Source organism: Lagopus muta, chromosome 14 (genome assembly GCF_023343835.1).
Source record: "Lagopus muta isolate bLagMut1 chromosome 14, bLagMut1 primary, whole genome shotgun sequence".
Lineage (NCBI taxonomy): Eukaryota > Metazoa > Chordata > Aves > Galliformes > Phasianidae > Lagopus > Lagopus muta.
This window is the reverse complement of record NC_064446.1, coordinates 746,561-772,608: the sequence shown is the minus strand read 5'-3', so window position 1 is coordinate 772,608 and position 26,048 is coordinate 746,561. Positions and strand designations below refer to the sequence as shown.

At 60.0% G+C, this 26,048-nt stretch overlaps 1 protein-coding gene across 3 annotated transcripts in view; it reads left to right on the top strand.

Moving 5' to 3' along the window:
- Nucleotides 1-18,130, top strand: part of CXXC5 (CXXC finger protein 5) — a 28,366-nt gene extending 10,236 nt beyond the window's left edge. For 2 of the 3 annotated variants that reach the window (XM_048960700.1, XM_048960699.1), the window contains exons 2-3: nucleotides 12,549-13,559; nucleotides 17,095-18,130. In XM_048960700.1, the coding sequence (XP_048816657.1) occupies nucleotides 12,774-13,559; nucleotides 17,095-17,139 (831 nt within the window). In that variant the 5' untranslated portion in view covers nucleotides 12,549-12,773 and the 3' untranslated portion in view covers nucleotides 17,140-18,130. Of the gene's footprint in view, nucleotides 1-12,548; nucleotides 13,644-17,094 lie in introns of those variants that run through there. The other variant, XR_007379826.1, reaches the window with a different exon arrangement.
- The last annotated feature ends 7,918 nt before the right edge of the window (nucleotides 18,131-26,048 follow it).

Here is a 26,048-nt window from a genome sequence, read left to right as displayed (position 1 = left end):
CTGGCGGGCGTCTTCCCGACGTCTGTCGTTGTTTTTGAGACCGGCCCGGTCCCTCCTCCCTCTCCCCTGTTCCTTTAGGTTTAGGCTGCAAACACGTCTCTATTTCCAATTATTTTTAAAGCCGTCAAATATTTGGCAGCCGGACAGTCATTGTAGAGCAGCGTGTTTTGCAGAGCGGGTCACCAGCCATGCAATTGTTCGGAGTTTCTGATTCTTGCATATATAAATATGCCCTTTCATCGGGAGCTCTCAGTCGAAACTGCCATCTTTCGCCTCATTGTCAACATCGGCGAGGTTACGCATCGTTTGCTGACTCACAGCCTCCTGCTCTAATTACTCGGCTAAACTCCCTCTGCGGTGCGGGAAGCAGTCCGAGCCCCCCGCCTTCGCTCCCTCCCCGCCCCAGCAGCCAGCCCCCACCTCCCTGCTGCCTGTCCCTGCCCCAGATCTCGCCACCCCCCGGCCCGTCCTTGCCTGCTGTGCTGGCACAGGGAGCTGGTGGCCGTCCCCGTGTGCCCCCGTGGCAGCGCCGCTCAGAGCGCAGCTGCCCACACCGCGCTCCCCGGCTGCTGAGGACAACCTGTGCTGAGGACCCGGGGCCGTGGGGGGCTGGCGGTGGCTCATAACCCCTGCTCAGGGTCGGGGTGGATGGCCCGGTGAGCCTTGCTGAGAGAGGAATGGCATCACCTGCCCCGTTGATGCTGTGCCCTCCCCCAGGTGCCGCCCCACTGAGGGATGCTGGCTGGGCGCTGCTGCGGCTTTGCCCGCAGTGCTTTGTGCCGGGCGATGCGCCGGGACCCCGGGTCAGCAGGAGCCTCCTCTCCTCCCTCCGCGGCAGCACCAACTCAGACAAGCTGTGCACTAAACCTGTTAGCTTATCCTCTTTTATCCCAGTCTGATATGATCATCCGCACTGTAAGCTTTCATCCGGGCCCAGCGTGATTTCCAGCGCTGGAGCGATTCGAACAGACGCCGCAATTACTGCAGGCTTGGTCTCACCCCGCTCCTCCGCGCGGCTCGGGCTCCTGTGCAGGGCCACGCAGGTGCCCATGAGCAGAGCCGCAGAAGGCGCCACAGGCTCCGGCGTTCCTTCCCAGCCTTATTTCTTGCACGGTCCCAGCCCGAGCTCAGCACTGTGCCGGTGTGCCCTGGCACAGCGTCGCTCTTGGGGCACTCGTGCCTTCTTCCTCCTGAGGGCCCCCAGCCCTGCGTGCCCCCATCCCATGAAGCCCAGCACTCTCGTTATCTTCCCGTGTGCTTGGTGCCAGTGTGGTGGTGGAAACAATGCCCTTGCAAATCCCGCTTGCTAGCAGAGGTGAAACCTAGCCTGGTAATCCAGTGGTAGCGACCGTGCGCCAAGCCAATAATGCAGCACTGCTGGCTTTGGAGGAGCAGATACCTTATTTATTTATATATATAAAAACATATAAGTGTTTGCCCAGGCTTCTGTCTGTCACAGGATGGTACGACCACGCATCTTATCTTGTAAAGCCATATTTTGGCCCTTTTTTCAAAAGAAAGTGAATTTTAAGCACAGGAGACAGTGATGGTTTCTTTGGAGCTGTTACGATCTGCCATGTACAATAAATCCGTCTTAGTTTGTGGATTATTGGCCCAATAGACCGTAACAGCTCTGTCAGCCCCTCCTGGCATGCTGTGTCCAGCTAGCTCAGTGTTGTGTTGGTTCTCCCTTTTTTTCTAACAGAAATTTCCAAAGGATTTTTCCATGCCCTGTGCATGTACAGCAGCTGATATGGAAATCGCAGGAGCTCTGCTGTGTGCCCAGGTTCTGTTGTTCATTTTTTTTTACGTATATATTTCCCCTCTGAAAATACCCACGGGCACAAATCTCCGTGAGGGAGTCCAAGTCCCTAAAATCTGTTAAAGCATAAAGGCAGAGCTGTCACTGCCGGAGAGCAGCAGGATGGTGCAGAGCTGCGCTGGAGGAGCGGGTCGCTGTTTTGGGGTTGCTCTGCAAGGCTTTCCATAGAGAACCCCGACCCTGTCTGGGGTCAGCAGGGCCAGGCGAGGGGATGGGGACAGCGGGGACAAGGCCAGCGCGGCTCAGGGCCGGAGCAGGAGCTGTGCCCCTGGGCTTAGCCGTGGGGGCAGCTGGTGGGGGAGATGTCTGCCTTTGTCCTTGGGGCTGCGTGGGGGCCAGGGCAGGGCTTGGGGTGGGCAGCACATGGCACCATTAGGGCCCAGCCCTGTGCTGGAGGAGCTGGGCAGCCGAGCAGCCCTGTGAGCCCAAGGAGAGCTCAGTGAGCCCTGCACCTTGGGGGCTGCGCTGGGGACTTGCACTGCTCCGCCAGAAACAGCCTGAGCCCACAGCCCCAAATCCCAGCACGGGGCTGCCTGCTGCACCAGGAACGTTATCTGCCCTTCACCTGGATGTCAGATGTGTCAGAAAGGAGTGAAGGAGGAAAGAAGGCAGGATGGGTCTTTGTGAAGGCCTGGAATGGAAAAGTGCCTTCCGCCATGCGTGCCCAGCATCCTTCACCAAGGTTCTCGCAGCGAGCCTGCGTTGGCTAAGCAGAAGACCAGGAAATTCCCTCCTGTAGGATGGAGGTGGCTGTGGGCAGCGGGAGAGGGCACGTGTGGGATCGTCCCCTTCTCATGGCTGAGGGCGGGTGTTCTGCAGGGACCCTGAGCCCACTGTGGGCACAGCAGTGCGCCATGGCAGGCTGTGGCTGTGGCAAACACGTCCAGCTGCAATCAACCAGCAGGGAAGGGCGAGCAGGCAGAAGCTCTCACGGCCACACCGAGCTGCTGCTGTGGCTGTGGACCCCTGGAGCTTGGGGCCAGGACTCCTTACCCTCTGGATATGGGTGGAAGCCCCACGGTACTGCCTGGGCAATTCTCCCAGCTGGGCCCCTTCAGTCTGAGCACAGCTCCAGAGCCCCTGGAAGTGCATTCTGGGCCGATTGTCCGTGCTGCTGGAGGCCCTGTGGAGCTTTTGGGTCTGTCTGCCTCTCCTGCCAGCCACTGGCTCTGCCACGCTGCTCTCCTTTGGGTGAAGAGCTGCTCAGGGCTCGGCACTTTCTCTCCAGAAGGGCACTCGCGCTCTGTAATCATCTCAAATCACAGCTCCTGTTCAATAAGCTAACTGTCTCGAGCTCCTTCCATCCCTCGCCATCTTTCCCTCGTGCTGACGGCGTGGGTCTGCAGCTCTCCTCCTTCTTGTCTATTCTGTACCTCCTGTGAGCAGCTCATCCCCTGCTCCCCACCCCGCTTCATGCCGTGCATCCCGCAGCTCGCCCAGCCCCACGCCTCGTGCACACAGGCACGCTGTGCTGTGCCTTTGCTCCTTCCACCCTGCACTCGGGTGGCCACGGCTCCATCTCTGAGGCCATCCCATCCCACTTTCCTGATGAGGCACAATGTGGGATCCCAGTGAAAATCTATCTAACCGTAGCCCTACCTGATCACAGACAGACGCTGGGTTCCTTGGAACAGCCTCTTGCTGTTGTTCCACTATATCCAGGAACATTCTGGGAGGTGTTTTCCCAATTACTTTTCCCATCCTCTTGCCTAGGACTGCTGTTTTTCCATCCTGTCTTGGCAAGCTAGAAAGAAAGGAGAAACCCTTTGTCTTGGGTTCAGTAAGCATCAGGCACCAGGGGAGCTGGTGGACACCCCTCCAGCGGAGAGCTTGACGTGAGGCTCATTCCATGCACTCGTCAGCGGTGCAAGCTGGTGGAGCTTGGTGTTCCCCCATCCCAGAGCACAGTGTGCTGATGGTGCAGGTGTACCTCCAGTCTGTGTGCAGTCATGGTCCTGGTGCTTGCAACGTGGGGATGGAGGGATGGATGGAAGAACGGGAGTCCTGAATGAGCCCCCCTCACCCCATTGGTGTCATGGCTGCGAGGTTTTCCCTTCTCCCACTGCTGTTCCCAGAGCCCAGCAGCAGGCAGCCGGGAGCTGGCTGCTCTCACTCACACTGGAGGTTCTCAGTGCCATTGATTGCTGTTTGCAGTTGTGGTGAGAAAGCTTTGTGGCTCTGCTCCGCGAGGAACAAGGAGCTGGGTGCTCTACACTCTGCAGCAGGTATACAGGGAGGAGGCCCTTGGGCAACCTTACCTAGCTGTCATCTCCTTGCTGCTTCTCCTGTGATGCTCCAACTTACCCATGGTGTCACGTGCTGTACTGCTGTGCTTTCCCTGACCCCAGGCTGACATTGTGACCGCTTTGGGGCTGGGCTGGTGGCAGTGGGGACACAGCGGTGGCTTGGCTCAGGCTGGCGTCCTGAGGTGCCTGCTTAGGCTCTCCAACCTGCTTCACCCCAGCACTGGGGCACCCTGTGAGCACACAGGTGGCGTGGAAGCTCCCGAGCTCAAGCGACCGCCTGCTGCCCGACCGGGGTTTGATCTGCATTATTGTAGATGTAAAAAAATGCGATTGCTCTTTCCCAGTTCCTATGTTTCCTGAGAGCGGTCTAGTTTCTAGCTTATCTTCAGACAGCCTCAGGGGTATTCCCTGGGAGTTTGGGAGTTTAATCAGGCATTGCTGGGGCATGTGAACTCTGCGTATAGTGGCTGTTCCCATGAAGGGGAGAGCCTCTTGCAGATATTTAGGTTGGCGTGCCTGTGCTGGGGGCTGGGCCTGGCTGGGAATGCACGGCTCCTTTCCCGGGGAGGGGACAGGGAGCGCAGGGTGACAGCTGCCGGCTGGAGGTGGCTCGTGAGCTGGGCGTGGGGGCTTTGGGGGCTGCCCCCTGCAGCGGGGCTCACTGTAGGAAGTCATTGGGTGCTTCTGTGCCTCAGCCAGGCAGCACTCGTCCCCTCCAGCGCTGGCTCTGCCACCTGTGTCCTCTCTTCCCAGCCACCAAGTTTGTGTCGAAGCGTCCTGGCTGGGGCCTGCCGTTCCCCCCGGCCCACTGCTCTCCTCCCGCAGCTCCGTGCCCCCCCAGCCCTCACCTTGCTGCTCCTTTTGGTTCGGGTGGTTTTTAATCCCGCTGCTGGGGGCGGGCAGTCGGGAGCTGCGTGGAAATGACCGATGTTGGGCTCAGCTTTGCTGGTGAAATCGAGGGCTTTTGTTGCTGGCTGTTTAGCAGGCAGTATTTCTTTTTAGGCTGGATATATTCCTGGCAAGAAAAATGATGGATGCTCTGTTTCGTTTCCAGTGGCAGTGTTTCAGATTCCTTGCTCCAGGGCAGAAGCTGAGCTAACTCCGATTCCGGAGCAGCTCTGGTACCTTGGCAGCTTAAAGGCCACGGGGTTGCTTGAATGACAAGTGGCACTGAGCACAGGCAGGGCTCGGGAGAGTCGGTTTTGTGCAGTGTGCCCTCGATCTCTTGCAGGAAGCGGGGCGGGAGGAGTGAGAGCCCACTGAGCGGGGAGGGAGCCTTTCATTGTCTTAGTGCTTTGCAGGCAGAACGTGTGGCGTTGGAAAGCGAGCCCGACGCACAAAGAAGAGGAGTGCTGTGCCTTCCCAGCGAGCGGGGCCGTGCTGCATGTTGCTGCCGAGGCAGCTGCGTAGGTGCCGAGAAGCACTGAGTCTTGGGGCGCAGCTCATTCCTATGTCCCGGCAGTTCCTGCGCTCCCCTGGCCCCCTAAGCCCTGCTGTGGGTCTGGGTGCAGAGCCCGGAGGCTCAGGGCAGCCCCTGTGCTGAGCTGGGGCTGTGGACCCAGAGCGGCGCTGTGCCCACCCCGCCCTGGCCATCAAGCCTTCCTCTTCTTTCTCCTTCTTCTTCCTATTTTCCTTATGCAAGCGTGGCCAAGTGAAACATGGTGCTGACCAAAAATAACAACCACAAGCAGATCCAGACAATGGATAAGCCCCCAGTGAGGGCAAGGGCGACCCGAATCCTCCCAGAGGAAGACGGGATTATTCTGCGTCCTATTAGACATCTGTCAATAGCTGCCATTTGTGGACCCCGGCTGCTTCCCGACAGCGCAGCCGCCTTCCTGGTGCTACAGCAATTCCTTCAGCAGCCCATGTGTGCTGCGCAGGGCTGCCTTTGGGGTGATGGCACGTGTCACTGCTGTCAGCGCGGCAGCCCGCCCCTTGGGGGTGGTTTTGGTGTGGGCAGCTGAGATGCTCCCAGGTCCCCTCTTGTGCCAACGTCCTCATCGGCCTGCAGAGGGTGACTGGCTGATTCACGCCCTTGCTGCTCCCATCCTTCTGTGCTGGGTCCCTGCGTTTGGGTGGTGCTGCAGCTCTGGGGAGCGGGATGCAGGGTCCTGAGCATCCCTTAGTGTGTGCTGTGCTCTCATGGGATTACAGGGTGATGCAGGGCCTGCTTGGTGCTGGGGCTGCTTGGGGAGGTGGTGCTGGTGGGTCTGGGGCTCTTCACCAACAAATACTCCTGGGCTGCTGTGCCTACAACTTTGTTTTTAATTAACTTCTAGAAGCTTTGCTGCTGCTGATCAGTCTCTCTGTGACCTGCTTATCAGTTATACCCCACGTAATTTATGCTTTAATCGGCCCATCTGTTAGCCATGGTGATTCACACAGCTCAGGGCTGCAGGGGTCTCCTTGGGCAGGGGTTCCTCTGCAGTGCTCAGTGCTCCTGCTGGGTGCCGGGGCCGCATGGGGCAGCTTGGTGGGGGTCCCAGCAGCATTGCTGGCACATGGGAGGGCTGTGTGTCTGCCAAACCTCCTTTGGTTCGCTTGTGTCCCCTCCCACGTGAAGGGGCCAAGTCCCTTCCTTTGAGACATGCTGCCAGTTCTGCTCAGACGCCCTGGCGGTGCACGGTGCTTGGGTAGCAGTGCCTGCTGTGGAGCTGTGCTCTTGTCCCAGGGTTCTGCAGCCATGGGCTCGGCGTCTTCTGTTTGCTGGGATGTGCCAATGCTCAGCGGGCAGCAAATGTCCCCAGTGCCCTTCCTGTGGCATCGGGCAGCCCAGCCCCTGAGTGCTGAAGCCCCAAAATGCCATCAGTCACCTCCCTTGGCAACCTGACGGGCTGGAGGTTTCCCTCCAGGAGAGTCTGGGGGCTTTGCAGTGGAAGGTGGTTCTGCTGGGCTGGGACCACGTCTCCAGGGTGCGCCGTGTCTGCTGTCCCTGCAGGGTGGATGCCGACTGGTGTTCGCAGCACCTCACGGCATTATGTGGGACTTGGTGGGTTTATGAGCTGCTCTCCAGCACCGGCTCAGAGCCGTGCCTCCTCCTGTGGCCGCGGGTGGGGGACGGCGCTGAGGAGTGGGCGAGCATGGAAGCGCTCCCCAGCAGAGCCGTGCCATGGCGCGTGAATGTCAGATGCTGCTTGGCTGCGAGATCGGCTCTTGCAAACACAGATCTGTTCAATCCCATTTGGAGGGAGGTGGGGGAGGCGGGGGGGGCCTTCCCGAGTCTCAATCTGGTAGGTTTTAGTTACAGTCGTTTTCGGATTTGGGCAGTGAACGGCGCAGCTTTGGCACAGGGGGATGGATGAGCCGTGCGGGAAGCGCGCTGGGGGAGGTGACGCTGCCAGCCCCCGCTGTCCCCAGGCTGCAGGGCCGGCCGTGGCCACGCTCGCCTTCACTGCGTCCCCAGGCAGCAGCTGCGCGAGCAGAGGAGGGGGAGGAGTCGCCCGGAGTTGTCCACAGGGCAAATGGAGCCCTGAAACACTCGGATGGACGTTTCAAATCGCGTTATCTCCATAACCGCCCTGCTCTGGCCCTTCCAAGTGGCAGCGGAGATAAGTGGATTTTGAGGGAGCGCCTGGTAGTCTGACATTTAAGGCTCCATAATCCATAACTACCGCACCTCAAAGGCAGGACGGAGCCACGCTCCCCAGCCAGGCAGCATCGGGCAGCCCCAGGGGTCCCTGTGGCAGTGGCCACGTGCCGGGGCAGGTTGGGTCCTGGATCACGGCAGGGAGGAGACAGAGCTGCTGCTGGCATCACACGGACGGGGCTCCTGTTAGCGGCATGGAGGTGCTGGTGGCATGGTTGTCTGCTTGGTGCAACAGTCAAAGGCTCCTTGGAAAGCCAGGGCGCTTCGCTCTTGGTCTGAGTGCATCTGTGCAAGGTAGGAGCCAGCAGGGAGGTGGCATTGCCTTCTGCACACAGAGCTGGACACGGGCACGGAGGCGGCGTGACCCAGCGCCCATCCCTGGCTGGGCAGAACGCGTGTGAACTGCGAGCTGCTCGTGGGAGGTACTGTGGACGGAGGGAAACTGTTTTCAAGGAGGAGGCTGGTGGAAGCCACTCCGTGCGCCATGATGCTGCGCCATCTGCTTTCAGGGCTAATTCCAGATGCTGGATTTAATCTTCCATAGCTTTTTTAATTCAGGAGTTGGCTTCTTAGCGTCCCCCTGTGCCACCTTGGTAGCGGAGTGGCTGCCGCAGCTGGCCCTGTAAGGATGTTCTGGAGATGAACCACCTCTGTGGATGTGCCCATCTGGTGACCTGCCCCGGCGCTGGCTGCATCACCTGCACCTACAGCACTGCCCAAAACCACGGCAAACTTCTGCGTCCTCTCCTGGTGCCTTGACAAACTAAAGGGGGGTGGCGGTGACTTGGTGCGCCCATGAGTGGAGCTTCTGGCTGGATCAGTTTTTGGGAAGATGAATGGGAAGAGCAGAACTTGTGGTCTGTTGGGTTGACAGAAATGACTAGCAAACAAAGAGGTGAAGAAGACCCTTGTGGTACCCTGGTGGTACCTGTGCCTGTTACTGGGTACCATTAGAAACCCCCTGGATGGATGTCCTGCGGGGACGTTCAGCCCTGTGCCTTGACTTCTCCCCTCATCCCTTGGCTCCCTTTGGTTTCCCCGCATGCCCGTAGGTGGCAGCGCCATGGTCTTCGTCCCTGTGCCCAGCTCTACCCTGCTGCTGGGGACTTGGTGGATCCTGTTCCTCCAGGCCAGATCAGTGACAAGGGCCCTGGTTAGGGCTGGCCACAGCGCATTGGGGTCCGCCTATCTGTCTGTCCAGCTGTCTGTCTGCGTGTCCCGGCGCGTCGCTGGGAGGCGGGGGCTGTGCCGGGCGGCTGGCCGTGCCTCCATGGCGTGGGGAGGGGCGAGGGGGAGGAAGCGGGGACAAAAACCCTGCGGTGGACACAATTACAGCCACGTAGTGCCTCCTTTTTAGAGGCTGAAAAGACGCTGGTTTCCCTTCCGTCGTCCGTCTGCTCCACCTCTGCCGGCCAGACAATGGCGGGCCCCGGTGCCCACCAAGCAGCACACAATGGGGAGGGAGCCGCGCTCCCGGAATTTAAAGAGCTGAACTTTTAATTTTTGTCCCTTTGTCTCTCGAGCCTGGGAGCACCTCGGCTTCGGCTTTTCTTCTATTTTTCTCTCTTTACGTTCGTGTCTGTGCATGGCTGAACGAACAGTGGCTCTTACGGGAGCAGATTGATTTATTTGAAATTAAAGGAAAGCAGAAGTTATTTTTAAAGACAAGAGTTTTTACATCTGAAGGAGCTGATTGCTTTCCAGTAATGCTAGGCAGCAGACAGTGAAATAGCGCAGGGGGCTGGAAATCGCCGTCCATCATTTCCACTAAGCTCCGCGCCTCTCTCAGATGAATGCTTCCTGCAACCTGGGGCCACAGTGCCCACGGTTTTGCTTCTGAGTTTTGGAGCTGGAGCGCTCCCGGCACGAGGCTGGGGTGGAGGCAGCGGGTGCCTGGTCTGCAGAGTTTGGGTTCTTTGGGGCGAAGCCCGCGGAAGGCAGAGGCGGTGGCAGGGGTTGCCACTCCCAGGAGGGCAGCGCTGGTGTCGGGGCAGCTCCTGTCGTGTTCGAGGCTGCCCCGCGCGCTGTGCTGGGGGCTGGGGGCCCTCCCGCCCTTGGTGGGTCCCCTTGAGCCCTGGCAGGCCTCCAGCCTAAGCTGTGCGGCGCAGGCCTGGGTGCGCGGGCGCATCACATGCTGCTTAATGCCACGCCGCAGCTAAGCACCTTCTGACAGGGACCCAGCTGACGCCGCCCGGCGCCTTCCCCAAGGGATGGGGGCCAGGAAGGGGGCCGGGGCAGGGGGGAGCCCGCTGTGCCTTTCCTGGGGTCAGCCGTAAAGACGGGATTAAGATAATTAATTCCTTCCCCCCCCCTCCTCTGGCAATTAGAGATGTGGGGCCGGGGCAGCGCGGCCGTGCTGCGGGCGATGCCGGGGGGGCTCTGCCCGTTGGCACCCCGGGGCGAGGCAGCGCCAGGCGGGCACAGATGGCGGGAGCTGGCGGTGCAGCCGCGGCACAATGGCGGGATTGTGCGGTGCAGGGCCCGGCGCGGGCAGCTGGGTGCTGCGTGGGTCGGCGGTGCTGCAGTGTGGAGGGGACCCGCTTTGCATCGTCGGGTGGGACCGGGGAGCGGGTTCCTGCTGCGGGCAGATGCAGGGGGCCGGCCGTTGCAGCCGACTGCAGGGGAAGATGTGCCCTTGGAAATAAGTGGTGGAGGTGGAGACTGCAGCACGTGTTGCACAAGGACGGCGCGAAGGCGCAGGGCTGCCAGGAGCGCGGCGGGGGGAGGCAGGCCCAGGGGCATCGCGGCAGTGACCGCTCCAGCTGGGAGACAGCCTGCACCCAGCGCTCTGCCTGCTGCGCCGCCCGCCTGCCGTCCTTGGTGTGGGGCTGAGGCCTGTGCTGTGTGGGGCGGGGGATGCTCCCACTGTCCTGCGGCACAGCTCGGCAGCGAGGCTGGTGGCACGTGGTGGAGGTTTAAGGGCGGGAGCTAAGCAAAGAGCCCCAGAAGGTGTCTGAGCGATATCAGCCGCGGCTCAGGCTCCACCAGATTACACAGGGCGGGAGCGTGAGCTTGGCAGGCCGGTAAATCCGGGGCTGATCGGCGCGGGGCTCGCAGCTGCAGATCCCTGCCGGGCAGCCATGCCTGGCCATGTGCACGCAGAGCTGGGGGCGGGACCGTGTCGCACAGCAGTGAGCACATTGCCGCCAGCCCAGGGATGTTCGGGGGGCATTGGGCAGCAGTGCTGGGGGCGAGCCCTGCGTGTGCGCTCCATGCAGCGCCGGCACTCTGCACTGCTGCGAGTGGGGCTGGGGACCCCCGGCCTATCGTCCCAGCCTGGGCGCGTGGTGCCACAATCCGAGGCCCGGCAGGCTCTGCTCTGCAGGCCAACAGTCCCGTCTCCTTTGCTCTGTGCCAGGGCCGGGCTGCGGGGCAAGCGGGGCCACCGCTGCGAGGGGCGGAAGAGGAGAAGGGCCGCAGGAAAGGCGGTCGCAGGCGGGCGTGAGATAATGCCGCCGGGCTGCTTTATCTCACATCCTCCCGTTAGATGCTTTTCCTGCCGCGCTCCCCTCCTGGCCCCGGCACCCGCAGCTTTTGTCATTGAGGTGTGACCCATCCCAGCGCCGCAGGAGCTGCCCAGGCCTGCTGCTGCCTGGCACCCTGCGGCCTCGCCGCCCTCCTCTTGCTGCCCGGCCTGGCTGTGCTGCGGCGCTGCCCACGTGGCCGCCGGCCGGGAAGGGCAGGCTGTCCTGCGCCGCAGCCCTCCCTCCCTCCCACGTGAATCGGAGAGCTGCGGGCTGGAACCCGAGTCCTGCATCGATCCGCGCTGCATCTTAAATCCCACAGCAGCTGAAGCAAGCGGTTTTAGTGCGAGGGTGGGGGTGTTTTTCTCCGCAGGCGAGCTGTCTCCTGCGTCGGGGTGAGATGGGCTGTCTTCCTGTTCCAGTAATGTGATGTTTGGCACAGGCACCTCGCCCCCGTCTGCATCCAACGGCTCTGCTGCTGGGCTCGTCTGTAGGCAGCGCCCTGGGCTGTGGCACAGTGCGGGCACCGCCAGGCTGTGCCGAGGGTCGTGGGGTCCCACCGAGCTCTGTGTGCCTGGGGCTGCTGCAGGGGGCTGCAGGAACGCTGCCTACCCGTGCCCGGCCCTCCCCAGGTTGGTGGGACCGGCGAGGGGCCCCTCCAGCGCTGCCCTCCCCCAGCCACTGTTGGGGTGGGGACGCGGGTTCCTGCTCCGCTAAGCCCTGGAGCTTTTCTCTAAAGCCTGATTACTCTGGCAGTGCCTGTGTGTGCGTGCATGCGTGCGTGCTCGGGAGGGGAGGAGGAGGAATTTCACAACAAGTGTTGGCGGCCACGCCGGGGCCCAGCTGCCCCTCACCCCCCAGGGCTGCGGCACTGCGGGGATCTGTGCCGAGGGAGCTCTCTCGTCACCTCCCTGCAGTGATGTGTGGGCAGGGGATGTGGGGCACGGCACCGCTGGGTGGGCAGGAGGTGCACGCTGCAGCTCGCCTCCCTTCCCCTTCCTGGTGCCGGTGTGAGCGCTGCCCTGGGGACGAGGGCCCCGGGGGATGGTGAGCAGAGCCACGGGCAGCGTGCCACGCACCAGCTCCGTCCTGCATCAGTCACCGGCCCTGCAGGGCTGCGTGTTGCTGGAGCAGAGCAGGACGGGAGCCCCGTGACTGCTGTGGGGCTCTGGGCCCCGGGGGAGGAGAGGCAGCGCTGGGAGCCCTTCAGCAGAGCGGTGACATTGCTGCCGGCCCTTTGTGCCCCCCGATCTCTGTCTGGATGGCGACCCTTTTAGAGAGCAGCGGAACGGATCTCCACCGAAGTCCGTTCCCTGGAGTTTCTTTGTTCGTGGCACTGAGAGTTTCATTGCAGGGGGAGGAAGAGCTGCTTTGAAAAGCTCGTTTGCTCTTGCCAGGACTAACTCTCTTTTATTTTCTACTTCCAGAGCCGTATGTTTTGTATCAGAGCCGCGGAGTATGTCTCTGCACTGAAGCTGTGCTGAAGACCTTTGCGGCCGAGCCTGGAGGACCCGCCCCGTTCATGAGCGCTCCCGTGTGAGCTTTGTCCGGTGGCCGCTGTGTCGGTGCTGCCAGAAGGGCTTCGGGGGGCTTCCGCTCGGGCTTTGGGGTGCTTTCCTTTGGTTTGGTTTTGTTGTTCCGCTCCGTGCACCATGTCGAATTCGGGCTCCCATCAAGACACTGGGAACAAGCCAGAGACGGAAAAAAATAACCAAGATGACTCTCATCCCCCCGTCAGCTCCGAAAGGAGGAACAAAAGTGGAATAATAAGTGAACCTTTGAACAAAAGTCTTAAGAAGTCCCGTCCGCTCTCCCACTATTCCACCTTTGGTAGCAGCAGCTCGGTAAGCGAACATTCAGAGAAAGGCAACCCCTTAACTAATGGCAACGAAGCAACTGTGGATAAAAGTAATTCTACCTCAAAGCACAAAAACATCTCTAGTATGCTGAGCAAATTAGACAGGGTGGCAGAAATCTCCTCAGAAGGACAGAATGCCCTACAACAGTTTGCTCAGTCGACAGAAATGCTCAAAAGAGTGGTACAAGAGCATATTCCTCTAGCAAGCGACCATGGGACTGGTATCTCTGATATGGAGGCAGTCTCAGCTGCAGAGACAATGAACAGCCCCTCTGATTTTCCTTACCTGGGGGCTTTTCCCATCAACCCAGGCCTTTTCATTATGACCCCTGCTGGCGTGTTTCTGGCAGAGAGCGCGCTCCATATGGCTGGCTTGGCAGAGTATCCAATGCAGAATGAATTGGCATCTGCCATCAATTCGGGGAAAAAGAAACGGAAAAGATGTGGCATGTGCCCGCCCTGCCGAAGACGGATAAACTGCGAGCAGTGCAGCAGTTGTAGGAATCGCAAAACTGGCCACCAGATTTGCAAATTCCGAAAATGTGAAGAACTCAAAAAGAAGCCTTCTGCAGCACTGGAGGTAACCGGCCCCTGTCAGGCACCCTAACCCTTCCTCGGGCAGCTCTCCTGGGTTCGGATCTTGCCCTAGATAATAAAACACCTGGTACTTCCTACTTTTTTTCTTTTCCATTATCAGTTCTCACCACGAATTGCGTACACTGCCCAGCGCCCCTGTCCCTGTCCCCTCGATGTGCTGGTTGAGGGCTGGGGATGCCCAGTGACGGGGGCCTTTTGTCAGCGTTGGAGCAGCATTGTGGTGCAGTGGCGCGGCTCCCACGCCAGGCAGCAGCTCCTGACCTGGTGACGGGCCAGAGGGTGGCAGGGGCGGCTGTAGGACAGACCTGCAGGCGGTAGGGGTGTGAAGCCGTGTTTGTGGGCCGGGGGCCCGGTCCTTTAGTTCACAGCTTCGTTGCACGTGGTAGCAGGGAGCCCTGTGTTTGGCTGCAGAGCAGATTTGGCACGCGGCGCTGTGGCTGCGCTGGGGCAGCGCTGTTTTGAGCATCCCAGGGGGTTCACTGAGGTGCCTCCTGGAGTGCGTGTGTTCTGGATGGCTGTTGTGGTGGGGGATGCAGCCCTGCTCTGGGCGTTGTGCTGAGTGTGATTCCCTGCACGTGCCGCACCCACACTCTGCAGGGCGATGCTTTGCGGCCGCAGGGACTGTGCCATCACAGCACTGCTGGCCCTGGAGCTGCTGATGACCCAGCGGGCTGGGGGCTGCCTTGCTGTGAGCCAGGGCAGGCACATTGCTGGCGTGGGGACTGCAGGAACAGCAGGTGGGCTGGGTCATGGGATGGGCTGGAATTTGCCCTGAGCCATGCATGGCCGGCAGGCACATGGTCCTCTAGTGAGGGCGATGTGGGTGAGGGCTTGGAGCGCTGGGCTGTGCTGTGTCGAGGCCCCTCTGCAGATCCTCCATCGTACTGTGTGATCTTTGTGGTGGCCCATCCAGCCATCTGCTGTGCTTCCCTGTCCTCCTGCTGCTGCTGGCGGAGGGCAGAAGTCACCCTGACATCGGCTGGATCGTGTGTCCTGGCACGAGGGCACGGCCTGTGCTCTGCTCTTCCCAAAGAGATAACCCACTGTTTCCTTAACCACGTCCCACGTTTTCAATTAGCATCAGCTCTGAATGAATCGTGAAGGGGAAAAAAAAAATCTATTTGGGCGGTGGGGATGAGGAGAGGGGGACTGTGTCTTTCAAAAACCGCTGTATTGCTAAATTATATTCTTGTTCTAATTTGCTGAGTCAGTGATCTGGAAAAAGGGAGAAAGGAAAAAAAAGTTCATCTCTTCAGAAGAGTCCTAAAGCGGGTCAATAGAATCAGAGCTCACATCAGCCAGAGGAGCTGCTCCCTTCTGCCGGCGTGGTGCTGGTTTGGGGACAATAAATAGTACAGGGAGCCCACGAAACATTCACTCCCCTGGTTTGTTTTCCCATTCTACATCTGGCTGAGATTGGAGCTGCTCAGATGCAGCTTTTAGTCTGCTAGCACTGGGGCCCAGAGAGGATGGTCCTATCCTTCCTGAGCGCAGGGCCGCTGAGGCTGAGGAGGGTGGGTGATGCTGAGCTGTCTGATTTTTGGAGCAGGTGCTCCTGCAGCAGCCATGGTCAAGATGTCAGCCTGTGCCAGGCCTTTTCCTTGGGAGGGATGAATGAGATTGCAGCCCTGTGCAGCTGGGATGGCAGCACTGGGACCCAGCACCACCTGTGTCGTTAAGTCTCAGCCCACATCACCCGTCTTGGTGGTGATGGAGCCACCGTCCCCTGCCTGCCCCACAGCCCTGTGGAGCTGGCAGTGGGCAGCGCCATGGGCCGTGGTTCCCAGCAGGCTGCTGGCACACAGCGGTGCTGGTGTCGGGCTGGGAAATTCATAGGGCTTTAGTGAGGTGTCATCCCGCTGCAGGGGCTGTGCCAGAGCTGAGTGGCAGAGGAGCAGCCTGCAGTGACCCTGCCGGGCCGTTCCGTCTGCCAGCCACTCTTGTGGGCAGCAGTGTCCTCAGAGAGCCCGGACGGGGGCTGCAGCTGTGATTAAACATTGATCTAAAATCAAGCAGTAAAAAAAATAGAATTAAACCTTTATGGCAGCATAAAAATCAGGCTAAGTCCCTATCCCGCCGTTAAGCTTTATCTGCACATCTAAAGAGCCTGCAGAACCAGTCGCTGCTGGTGTCCTGGTGGAGAGGCTGCTGGACGAGGCGGTAGGGCCGGCCAGGCGGGTCGAGGTCTTGCAGCACAACCCTGCACCCACCGGGCTCCTCTGGGCCCAGCCAGCCCCTGGCAGCGCTATGGCCCCGGACGAGTAGCCATGGGCTCTTCTGATGAGCTGTAGGCACATGGAGGCCACAGACAGTGGGGATCTTACTCAGCAGAGCTGTCCTCCATCTGGCAGAGCCTTGGTGAGGTGACTGTGGTGCTCCTGCTAACGCTGGTGTGATGGTTGTTGTCACATCGCAGGGATGAGGGAAGATCTGCCCTTGGGTATCTGCACTAGAGCTGTTTGTCCGTCTCCCCTTGGTAGTGGAGAGCTGTCTCAGACACCTCCCAGGGCAGTTAGAACTAGGGGTATCCAAAGAGCTGGACCTTGCCTGTCTGCGTGCCCTGTGGCTCAGAGGCACTTGTGTTCCTCACACGCTTGGTTACAGCTTGCAGGGACAGCAGCTCGTCCCAGGGAGCGGGGCTGGGCTCAGCGCTGCAGCAGTGCAGGGTGCCATGGCCCTGTGATGGTGCCGTGCTCCCCATCGTGACAACCGCTGCGATGCGAGGGACCTGAGGGGCTCTCAGCACCCGTCTGCCTCTGGTGCAGCAGTGTGTGGGCTCAGGGAGCTCCCGGGTGGTGTTGGAGAACCTGCTGGTTCCTCACTGCTCGCTCCTCGTGGCCAGGCAGGGTTTGGCTGGGCTGGGACAGGGGACGTCTCCGCCAAGCCTTGGGACAGTGCCGGCCACTGCTATCCCGTGCTCGTTTGGGTGAGGGAAACGAAAGGAGGGGGCTTTGGTGGGCTCTCCTCAGCGGCCTTTGCCCCACAGAGCTGCCCCCCTTCCCTGGAGGTGGCTGCAGTGGCACTGCTTGGGACTGCCCACATCGGCGGCTCTCATCCCTGCCCACGTCTGGCGCGATGGAGGCAGGCGGTGCTGGGGCTGCTCTGTGGGATGGTGGGCAATCCCCTGGGACGGGTCGGCGTCCCCAGCAGCTCCTGAGCCCGGTCGCTGGGGCCAGGACTGTCCGTGCCCGCCCGGCCGCGGCGCTCAGCACGGCTGAGGGGAGGCGGGGGGTGGTGCGGCTGTGCCTGCGTGGCACGGGGAGCCATTCGGGAGGGCTTTCTACAGCGGGAGCCCCGGGCAGTGGGCAGCGGGGCCCTGCGGGCGATGGCTGCGTGGAGGCCCCACTGCGGCCGCTTGGCCGGGAGCCCCACTCTGAGCCTTGGGGGGCTGAGCTGTGGGGCTGGGCAGGGCTGGGTGCCCGTCCCCCGCTCCGGCGGCCCCACGTGCCGGGGGTGGCAGCCGCCCGCCTAACGCCTTGTCCCTCTGTCCTGCCCCTCCCTTCTCTCTTCCTTTCCAGAAGGTGATGCTTCCTACAGGAGCTGCGTTCAGATGGTTTCAGTAGGAACGGGAATCCCAAAGCTCTGTCATCCAAGTGCAATGTCACTGCTTGCTTGTGTTGTCTCAGGCAAGGGATTTTGGCTGAAATGAATGGATGCACCTGTGTCTCTTTAGAACCAAAAATATTTTCTCGCAAATTTCATTCCTGTTTTTATAATTTTTTTTTTTTTTTTGCGTTTGTTTAACATCTTCGAGTCCTAGTCAGACATTTAACTGCTTTTCAAATAAAATAATTAAAAGAAAAAAACAATGGATCTGTAAAGTACCAAGACTTAATAGACAGAGTATGGACAATCAGTTTCTTTCTGTGTTTTGGTGTTGATGTTGTTTATGTGTGAAAGATGCAGTACTTGTGTAGGGAATGTAAATTTACAGTAACCTTTTAAAATCTAGTTACTAATAAGCACTACTGTAATTTAGCACAGTTGTTTAATTGCACCCTCATTTATACTTTTATTTGATTCTTTCCCGTCATACAATAGAGTGGATAGTTTCTAGAATGCCTCGACTTCATGTTTATAAATGAGACTATGTTTAAAGCGATGTAGTACCCCTCTCCTCGCCATTCACCTGCGCACGTTTAACCAGCAAGAGGTTTGGAATGAAGGATGGAAGGCAACAATTGCTGCAAAAATGGCGGCCGTCGAAAACAAAAAAAAAGGAGAATTTTAAAAAGGAAAAAAAAAGAAAAAAAAAAGGAAAAAAATCGTCATTGTTAGTTTATTAATATAGGACAAGAGATACCGCGTACGGAAAAACTCCTCATCGCAATGGTTTACTCCTAGAAGCAATTTTTGTAAACTCACCGAAGTTAAAATCAAAATAAAAACAATATTGCAGGAGCTGTGCTGAAGCAGTTACGAAAAGTGATATTTCTCTTCTGTTCAAATCCCCGTCTCCAGCTCTCTACATCATTAAATTGAAATGCTGTTTGTAATGTTTTAGCGATCCAGGCTGTTTTTGTGAATAAAATGAATGCATGTTTTGTGTCATTATTCACAGCTCTGTTATTTCTCCCCGTCCCTGTGTGCCACCTGCCCGGGCTGCGGGCAGCAGCGTTGCAGCAGGGTGCTGTGCTGCTGGCCGTGCTGGGCGAGGGTGGGCATGGGGCTGCCGGCACCAGTGGGGCTGGTTCCCTGCTCCTTTCAGTGCGGGGTGGCCGGGGGGGGGGAACTGCAGTGCGTGCAGCCGGACCGTGTGGAGCTGTGCCATGGTGTGCGTGCAGTTTGTTTGTGTGGAACAATACGACTCGTGTGCCACAGGTAACTGCCCTGCCACCCTTCTGTCGGGACAAGTACCGACAGCGTGCAGCAACGGGAGCTCCTGCAGGTGAGTGAGGTGGGTGGCTGGGCAGCAGATGCCCGGTGTCCGGGATGGCTCTGCAGCGCCTGGTCAGCGGGATGGGGCACACTGTGCTGTGCTGTGCTGTGCTGCGCCATGCTGGGCTGGGGGCTGCGCTGCGCTGCCCATCGCACTGGAGCCAGAGGATGGGGGTGCCGGGTGGGCTGGAGCATGCAGAGTCACCCTGGCTGGAAGGGTGTGCAGCCAAGCTTTGTCCTGGCTCCAGCATCTGCTGGCCAGATGTGTGCCCCGGGCAGCGGAGCAGTGGGGCAGCGTGCGTACGTGGGCTCTGTCGTGTGGGCAGTGAGCCCACAAGCGGGGCAGAGGGCAGCGCCTGGGGGCGCGGGGGGACCTCCCCAGGCTCCATCAGCTCTCGCCCTGGCTGCCCCCATGCCTGACAGCTCTCAACACACGGGGCAGAGCCTTCTGCAGCTAGGAAAAGAGATTTGGGAGAAACAAAGGACCAGAGAGCGTGGAGGCCATGCCACTGTGGAGCGCCCAGGGAGGGCCGAGCGGTGCTGGTGTTGGGGCAGCGGGGGCTGCAGCCTGGCCCCGGGCTGACCCGCACCCCCCCCCCGCCTGGTTCGGGGCTCAGGGCAGGATGCAGGAAGCACAGAACAAAATGTGCCTCAGCTGAGCCGGATGGCGGGCCGGCCGCGAGCAGCACCGGCCAGGCGTGACCTCCCACCGGCTGTGCCTGCCCAGCAGTGCTGGGGCCCAGGGTGGCAGCTCCCGGCTCTGCCCTGGCCCCGTTTGACTGCTGGTGAGGTTGTGGGAAGGGGTCCGGTTCCCATCTCTGCCCCAAGTTTCCCCAAATAGCTGCACATTTTTCACACCTGGGCTAAGAACGCTCGTCTCTTTGCGGGCCGTTCCCCACGTGGGTTCCTCCCTGCCCCAGTCCCAAGTGCTGTGCACACCTCCCCCTGCTCCATCCTGCACCTCGTGGCACAGAGCAGGGGGCACCAAGCAGTTCTGGCCCCGGTTCTCACCAGGAGCACGCTCTGATTAATCCCGACGAGCCCCTGGGCCCCCAGCCCACGGCCCCTCCAGCCGCTGTCTGCCGGCTGCAAAGTTCACACCAATCCCGCTAATCGCAGCCTCGCTGTTGCGCCAAGGCCGACTCCAGCCCTGCGTCAGGATGCTTTAAGGGCAGAGCAGTCAGGATTTGTGAGAAATAGGTCGGCCTGTGACAGCAGAAGGAGGCTACTAAATGCGAAATGCCGCGGCATCGGGGAGAAAACTGCTGTGGCCTCTGCACGGCAGGGAGGGTGGAAGGGAGGGATGGCGTGGTAGCACAGCATGGCACTGCTGTGGGGTGAGCGGAGGAGCAGCAGTGGGGGACTGGGACCTGAGGTGCCCGTGGGGTTTGCAGTGGGGCTGCCAACAGCCTGGGGCCGGGGGGTCCTGCAACCCCCCCAAACGCTACAGGTGAGTGCAGCACTCGTGCCCCAGGCTGCCCCATCACACAGCCAGCTCTGCAGCTGAGTTAGCACTCAGCACATTGAGTTTTCCATTCATTACTTAGAGGGTGCTGAGGCCGTGGCACTGCCCTTCGGAGAGGTGTGAGCGCCCATCCCTGCATGCCACAGATGGGCCCTGGGCAGCCTGAGCGATGGGGGCAGCCAGCCCATGGCAGGTGTGGGGCTGGGGGGCTGTAGGGCCCTTCCAACACAGCCATTCTGTGGCTCCATGATGGCAAGGCCAGGGCTGGACCGGCTGCAGACAGCCTCACCTGTCTGCATATGGCGCTGGCACGGCCTGCGAGGCACAGCCATGATGGATCATTATTTGACTGGTGGCTGTGGGTAACGTGGTGCAAGCAGGGGTGGCCCACGCTCACCAGCAACACTGGAGAGGGGCTGGTGGGTGGTGGTGGGGTGTGGGTTCCTCCCACAGCCCCCGCTCCACGTCGGTCCGTGCAGCCCCGTCTCCCAGCAGCTCCCAGCAGCTCCTGTGCATGCTGGGCTCCCAGCGGCAGCACGACTCGCTGCTCGCGGCCAGCCCTGACATTTCGACACGGAGACAGCCGCAGGGGGAGGTTTAAATTGGCTCTGCTGGCAGTACGTGCCTGTGTGACGGGGCGGCACGGCTGCTCTGCGGGAGCCTGGTGTGGCCACAATGCTCTGCAGAGTGGGGGATGTGGGGTGGACCCCGGTCCAGGGCAGGCGATGGGGCCGTGTGGGGCAGGGACAGCAGCCATCCCGCGGGCAGCGAAAGGGAGCAACGGCGGGGAAGGGGCAGGAGCTGGGTGACACTGCTGGGTGCAGGGCACGGCTGTGGGCTCTGCCCTCCACCTCCATTTTCTCCCTTCGCCACCGAAGTGACCATTTTCCGCGTTGGTTCCAAGCCGTGAGCGCGGCGCTGCGCTCACCCCCAGCTGGACACAGGGAAGAGGAGGAATGCAACCAGGCAGGTTTGTGCAAACACAGGCACTGCGTGGTCCCTCTCGGTCTTTAGTCTGGTAAGCAAAATCAGCATCTAATCCAGATCAAACAGGACTTTAGCTCCTGTCAGAGGACTGATCCCCTGTTCTGCCCAGGCCGTGGTATTTAAAGGGACCCGGCCAGGTTAAATACGGCTGGAAAACAAAGGGTTCGTGAAAATAATTGTCATAAAAATAACAACGGCAAAAGCTGGGAAGGATTGGCTGGAGGAGAATCGGTAATGAAATATAACTGCCAGAGAGAACTGTGGTTAATGGAGACATCTCCCCGGAGTGTCTGAAACCTCAGGTAGTGGAGGAGGAAAGAGATAAGTGAAACCACTCAGAGAGCAGCAGCAAAACAGCCCCGGCTGCACCCGGATCAGAGCAAAATTTTCCTCTCCTCTCCTCTCCTCTCCTCTCCTCTCCTCTCCTCTCCTCTCCTCTCCTCTCCTCTCCTCTCCTCTCCTCTCCTCTCCTCTCCTCTCCTCTCCTCTCCTCTCCTCTCCTCTCCTCTCCTCTCCTCTCCTCTCCTCTCCTCTCCTCTCCTCTCCTCTCCTTCTTCTCCTCTCCTCTCCTCTCCTTTCCTCTCCTCTCTTGGGTCACTCAGTGCCTCCCGGCTGGGACAGCCCCATTAGGATTTAGCCACCCGACTTCTCCTGACCTTAATAACCAGTGCTGATACTGGGAGCCTGGTGGCTAAATCCCACGCGAGGCCAGGAGTGTAGGAGTTGGTGTCACAAGTAATTTATCCCACACGTCTCAGCCTCCTAAACTTGGGGAAGGAAGTTCTTAGTGGAGATCCCAGTGCTGCTGGGACAAAGCTGTTCCTCCATGGGCTGGGACCCACAACCCGGCTGCTCTCTGCAGCATCAGCCGGGCCTGTTGCTGATGGCAGGGTCTGCACAGGAGTTCTCAGGCAGGGGCTGATGTGGGGTTTGGGGCCGGGACAGGTGGGGCGGCCAGGCTGCAGCTCTGCGGCTGCAGGGTTCAGGCTGGGTGACCACCACTGCTGCAGTGTGAGCATCATATTCATATTCCAGTCGCATTTTTTTTGGCATCTTTCCCCTCTTTGGATGTGGCTGAGCTCCAGGAGGGGAGGGTGAGGACACAAATGTGCTCCGCTTGCCTTCTCTCAGCTGCTCTGACTGTGCTGGATGAGTTTGCCATCTTCCTGAGCGATACCAGAGCACAGCCCACAGCCCAGGCATCTCCTGGTTCTCCCTGCTGAGAGCACTCGGGGGGTCAGGTCACTGCCCATCCCCCCTTGGCTATTCAGTCACCACCACGGAAAGCCCTTGCTGGGTTTTTTCCAGCTCTGCTGGGAAGTTAAAACCTCCTGAAGGCTGGAGGTCCTGGAGGAGCTGAGTGCAGCACCAGGTGCTGAGCGGATCGCACTGGGTTGCACTGGGCTGCGGGCTGTCATTCCCATGCAGCTCAGGGCGCTGGGGCAAGGGCAGCAAAGGGAGGAGCGAGCCCACTCAGAGATCAATCCTAGAACCCCCATCTCCAGCCTAGGATGGGAGCCTTGAGCTGCCTGTCCATCCCCAGGCTGGTGGGCTCCGTGCTGCCCCTTGGCCCAGGGTCAGGCACATGTTTGGTGGCATTGGTGGTGTGCAGACACATCTGTGAGTGGGTGCTTCTAGGGGCTGATGGCCACCTGGTTACAGCTGGGAGTGTGCTGGACTGCTAGGAAGCAGACAAGACGTGGCAACATCATACCTGGGAGGTGAGAAGAAGAGGGGTTTTGTTGTTTGGGATGTTAGACCAGAAGCCAGGGAGGAATAAACCACGTCAGCTTCATCCAAAAGGAACTGTTCTGAATACTTTTTCTGAAACTAAGAACGGTTTGCACAGAAGCTGGCGTTGGTTTCTTCCACTACCAACATGATCGACGTCTCTAGCGGAAATGTGCAAAGTTCCTCTAATCCCACAGAAGTGAAAAAGGAACAGTTTGCTTATCGCACAGCGAGCCCCGCTCAGCAGAGCCGCATCTGTGGGTTGGCTGCCGGGGGCTCTGGCGGTGGGGAGGGCAGGTGGGGCGCGTTGGGGTGAGCGGCGCCGCGTGTCCCGCACCACGGCCGTGCCCCCCGGGCAGCGGCGGCAGCTCTGCCTTTTGATTCCCCGGCGCCGGTTACGCAAGCGGCTCGGGGAGCCGCGCAAATTGCAGCAGGAAGAAAATCATCGCGCGGCTCCGGTGGGAAAAGCCGTTATCGGCGCTGTTGGCGAGCCCGGCCGCGGCAGGTAGGGCCGGAGCAGAGCCGCGCCGCAGGATGCGCGCTGATAAGATGCCGGGTCCTGCTCCCACGGCCTCGGGAGACGGAAGCGCTGCGCCGCGAAGCTATGGAAACGGCGCGGCTCCGTGCGAGCGGTAATTGGGCCACTTGTGCTCGCGGCACAGAGCGCGGGCAGGTACGCCTCGCTCTTTTGTGTGCGCGGGGGCACGGCGGCGTCGCGCTGCTCTGTTGGAAGCGCGGCGGCCCCGCAGCCCCCGCGGCCCCCGCACCCCCGCCCGCCGCCCTCCCGGTGGGGCGCCGCGGCACGGCGGCTGCGCCAGCCCCGTGCGAAGGTCACGCTGCGAGTCGGCCGGGAGCGGTGCTGCCAAATCCGCCCCTTTGTCGGGGAGAGGGCTGCGGTGAGACCCCAAAGTCACCTTCCAGGGAGGGGCTCGCTGCGCCCTTTGTTGTTTGCCGAGAAACGCCCGCCCAGAGGGCCGTGAAATTGTCAGGATGTGTGAAATCAGGCAGTGCCGGGCAGCTCTCCCGCATGACCACGTTAAATATTTAATGTGTCGGTTAGAGGGGATTTGCACCCACGGCGCAGACCTGCAGCCCAGCGCAGCCCCACTGGAGCGGGGCCGGGGGCGGCATGGGGCACCCAGCAGCCGGCAGCTCTTGCGAGTGACAAACGCGCTCGGGAGCAGGAATTCATTCCTGTAAATATGTTTGCATTATTTATTTTAAGCATTTTTATAAATCATAATAGGAGAGACATCTGCTGTTAAAACTGCAAACTGCATTCATGCCTAGGGCAAGATGGGAAGAGGCTGCTCCCCGGGAAAGCTCGGCAAACTTTGGGGAGCGCGGCGGTGGGGGGCCGCGGGGGGGCAATGCCTGGGAGTGCAGCAGGGCACACTGGCAGCAGCTGCCCACTCCTCCCCGGGCTCTATTTAATCGCTGCAGCTCCCCTGCAGCCCTCTCGCTTTCGACACCTCTTTATATGCAGCTTTATCATGGGGATGGCATCTTGGGCTCGCTTTCTAGGCGGCCAGAGAAGAAACCAGGACGAGAGCTCCCTGCTGACATCCATCGCAGTGCACGCACCGGTGTGCCTTCTCCCCTTGCTGGCTGTGGAGGTGCCAGGGGGGGGAACGGCCCCTCTCTGCAGGGAGGGCTCTCCCCCAGCCCGCGCCGTTTCCAAGCCCGGAGCTGGAGGCGGTGGCGGCTCTGGGTGCGGGGAGGAAGCTCCGGGTGACTGTGACTCACTGCGGCGCGAGATTAATTGCCAGGCGTTGCAGGAGGTTTATCACTGCCACCCTCGGCTCTCTGGATCGCACCTCTCGCTGCGGCTCCGTGTGCCCGGGGAGCAGCGGGGCGGCGGGCAGGGAGCGCTGTCTCCATCGGTCACCTTGGGGCCGGGGCACCGCCGGTCCCCCGGGTCACGCCGTCCTTCAGAGCGGGGCCATGTGGGTCCTCGCTCCTTTCTCGAGCTGTGCTGCAGCCCCTCGCAGCAGGGCCCGGTGTGGGAAGTACTCCCCAGGGCTCCTCCCTCTGCGTGTGGGGACTGTGCATCCCCACATCCAGAGCTGAGAGGTCCCTCAGCACCACCGAGTTCCGCAGCTGTGATGAACCGAATCTTTTGCATAATCAATAATTAATGCCTGGGGTTTCCAAGCAGCTAATTAATCTCTTGGTGAAGGGAAAACAATTTTTAGAATAAGTGTGGGCGTTTCTCAGCCAGGTGAGATGGATGCCACCCTCCACCCAGGCTCTTCTTCCATCCCCTGTCCTTCCCGACCATCCCTGGAGAGCTCCTTGCTACAAGTGATGCTATTCATTGCCAGGGAGTGGACCGTATTGATCATAAATATTTGCCTAATGAGATCATATCTGCTTTCCAGCGTGCGCAGCGAGTGACCTCGCGAGGCCTGAGTCCTCTGCAGAGCCTGCAGAGCGCTGCATTGCCTGGCAGCGGCTCGGTGCCAGCGGTGAGCCCTGCAGTGCTGCCCCCGCCTCAGTCCGGGTTCCCTTCCCTCCACTGGAGAGGAGCAGATGCTCTCAGAGCGGGGTCCCTTTGTGCCACACGAGCGTCAGGGGGCCGAGCTGTCCTTGGAGCACCTGTTCTCCCCGTGACTTCTGGTGGCCGTGTGGCTGCCCCCAGCTGCAGCCCCGTGAGTTCTGGCAGACGAATCACAGTAAACGTTCCGCTGTGCCTCCTTGGCGGTGAAGGACGGGGCTCCGTGGGCCTCCGCTCTGCACAGCAATGTTCTGCTCTGCCTCCATGCTGGGCGTTGCTGAATCCAGGCTTGCTGCAGTCCATTTCTGTGCTAGCAGGCGATGAATTTGCTCTCCCCAGCACTGGCTCCTCGGCTTGTCCCAGAATAGCCAACTCACTGACTCGTGGCTCATGTTGAACAATTGCCAAGCAGCTGCAGCTGTCCTTGACTCTATCTCTGCTCCAGTGTGGCTTTGCCCAGCTCCACAAGTTCACACTAGGAGACTCCACTCCCCCTTCCCAGAATAGAAGACATCCACGGCCCAGCGTCAGCAAGTTCAGCAGCTGTGGCAAGCGTCCTCTGAGCCATCAATAATTAGGCTGGCGGAAAGGCCGCTCCGTTGGCTAATGAGTAGCTCAGGATGAGACCTGAGGTCTTCACTCCCTCTTGAAATCTTGCTGGTGACTTCCAAAGATTACTTGGCTCGCTCCCATCCTCGCCCCAGCTCACAACCATCCTCTCATGGGAGCTGACCGGCTCCAGTAACACAAAACTGATGGTCCTTGCCTGTCAGCTCTGGTTTTCTCCTGCTGCTCCCCACGCTGCTCTCAGCCACCCATTTCCATCACACCACAGAAGCACAGCATAGCTGGATGTGGAAGGGGGCACAGGGCAGATGACTCAGCTGGGGGAACAGATTGAGTGGACAGCACTG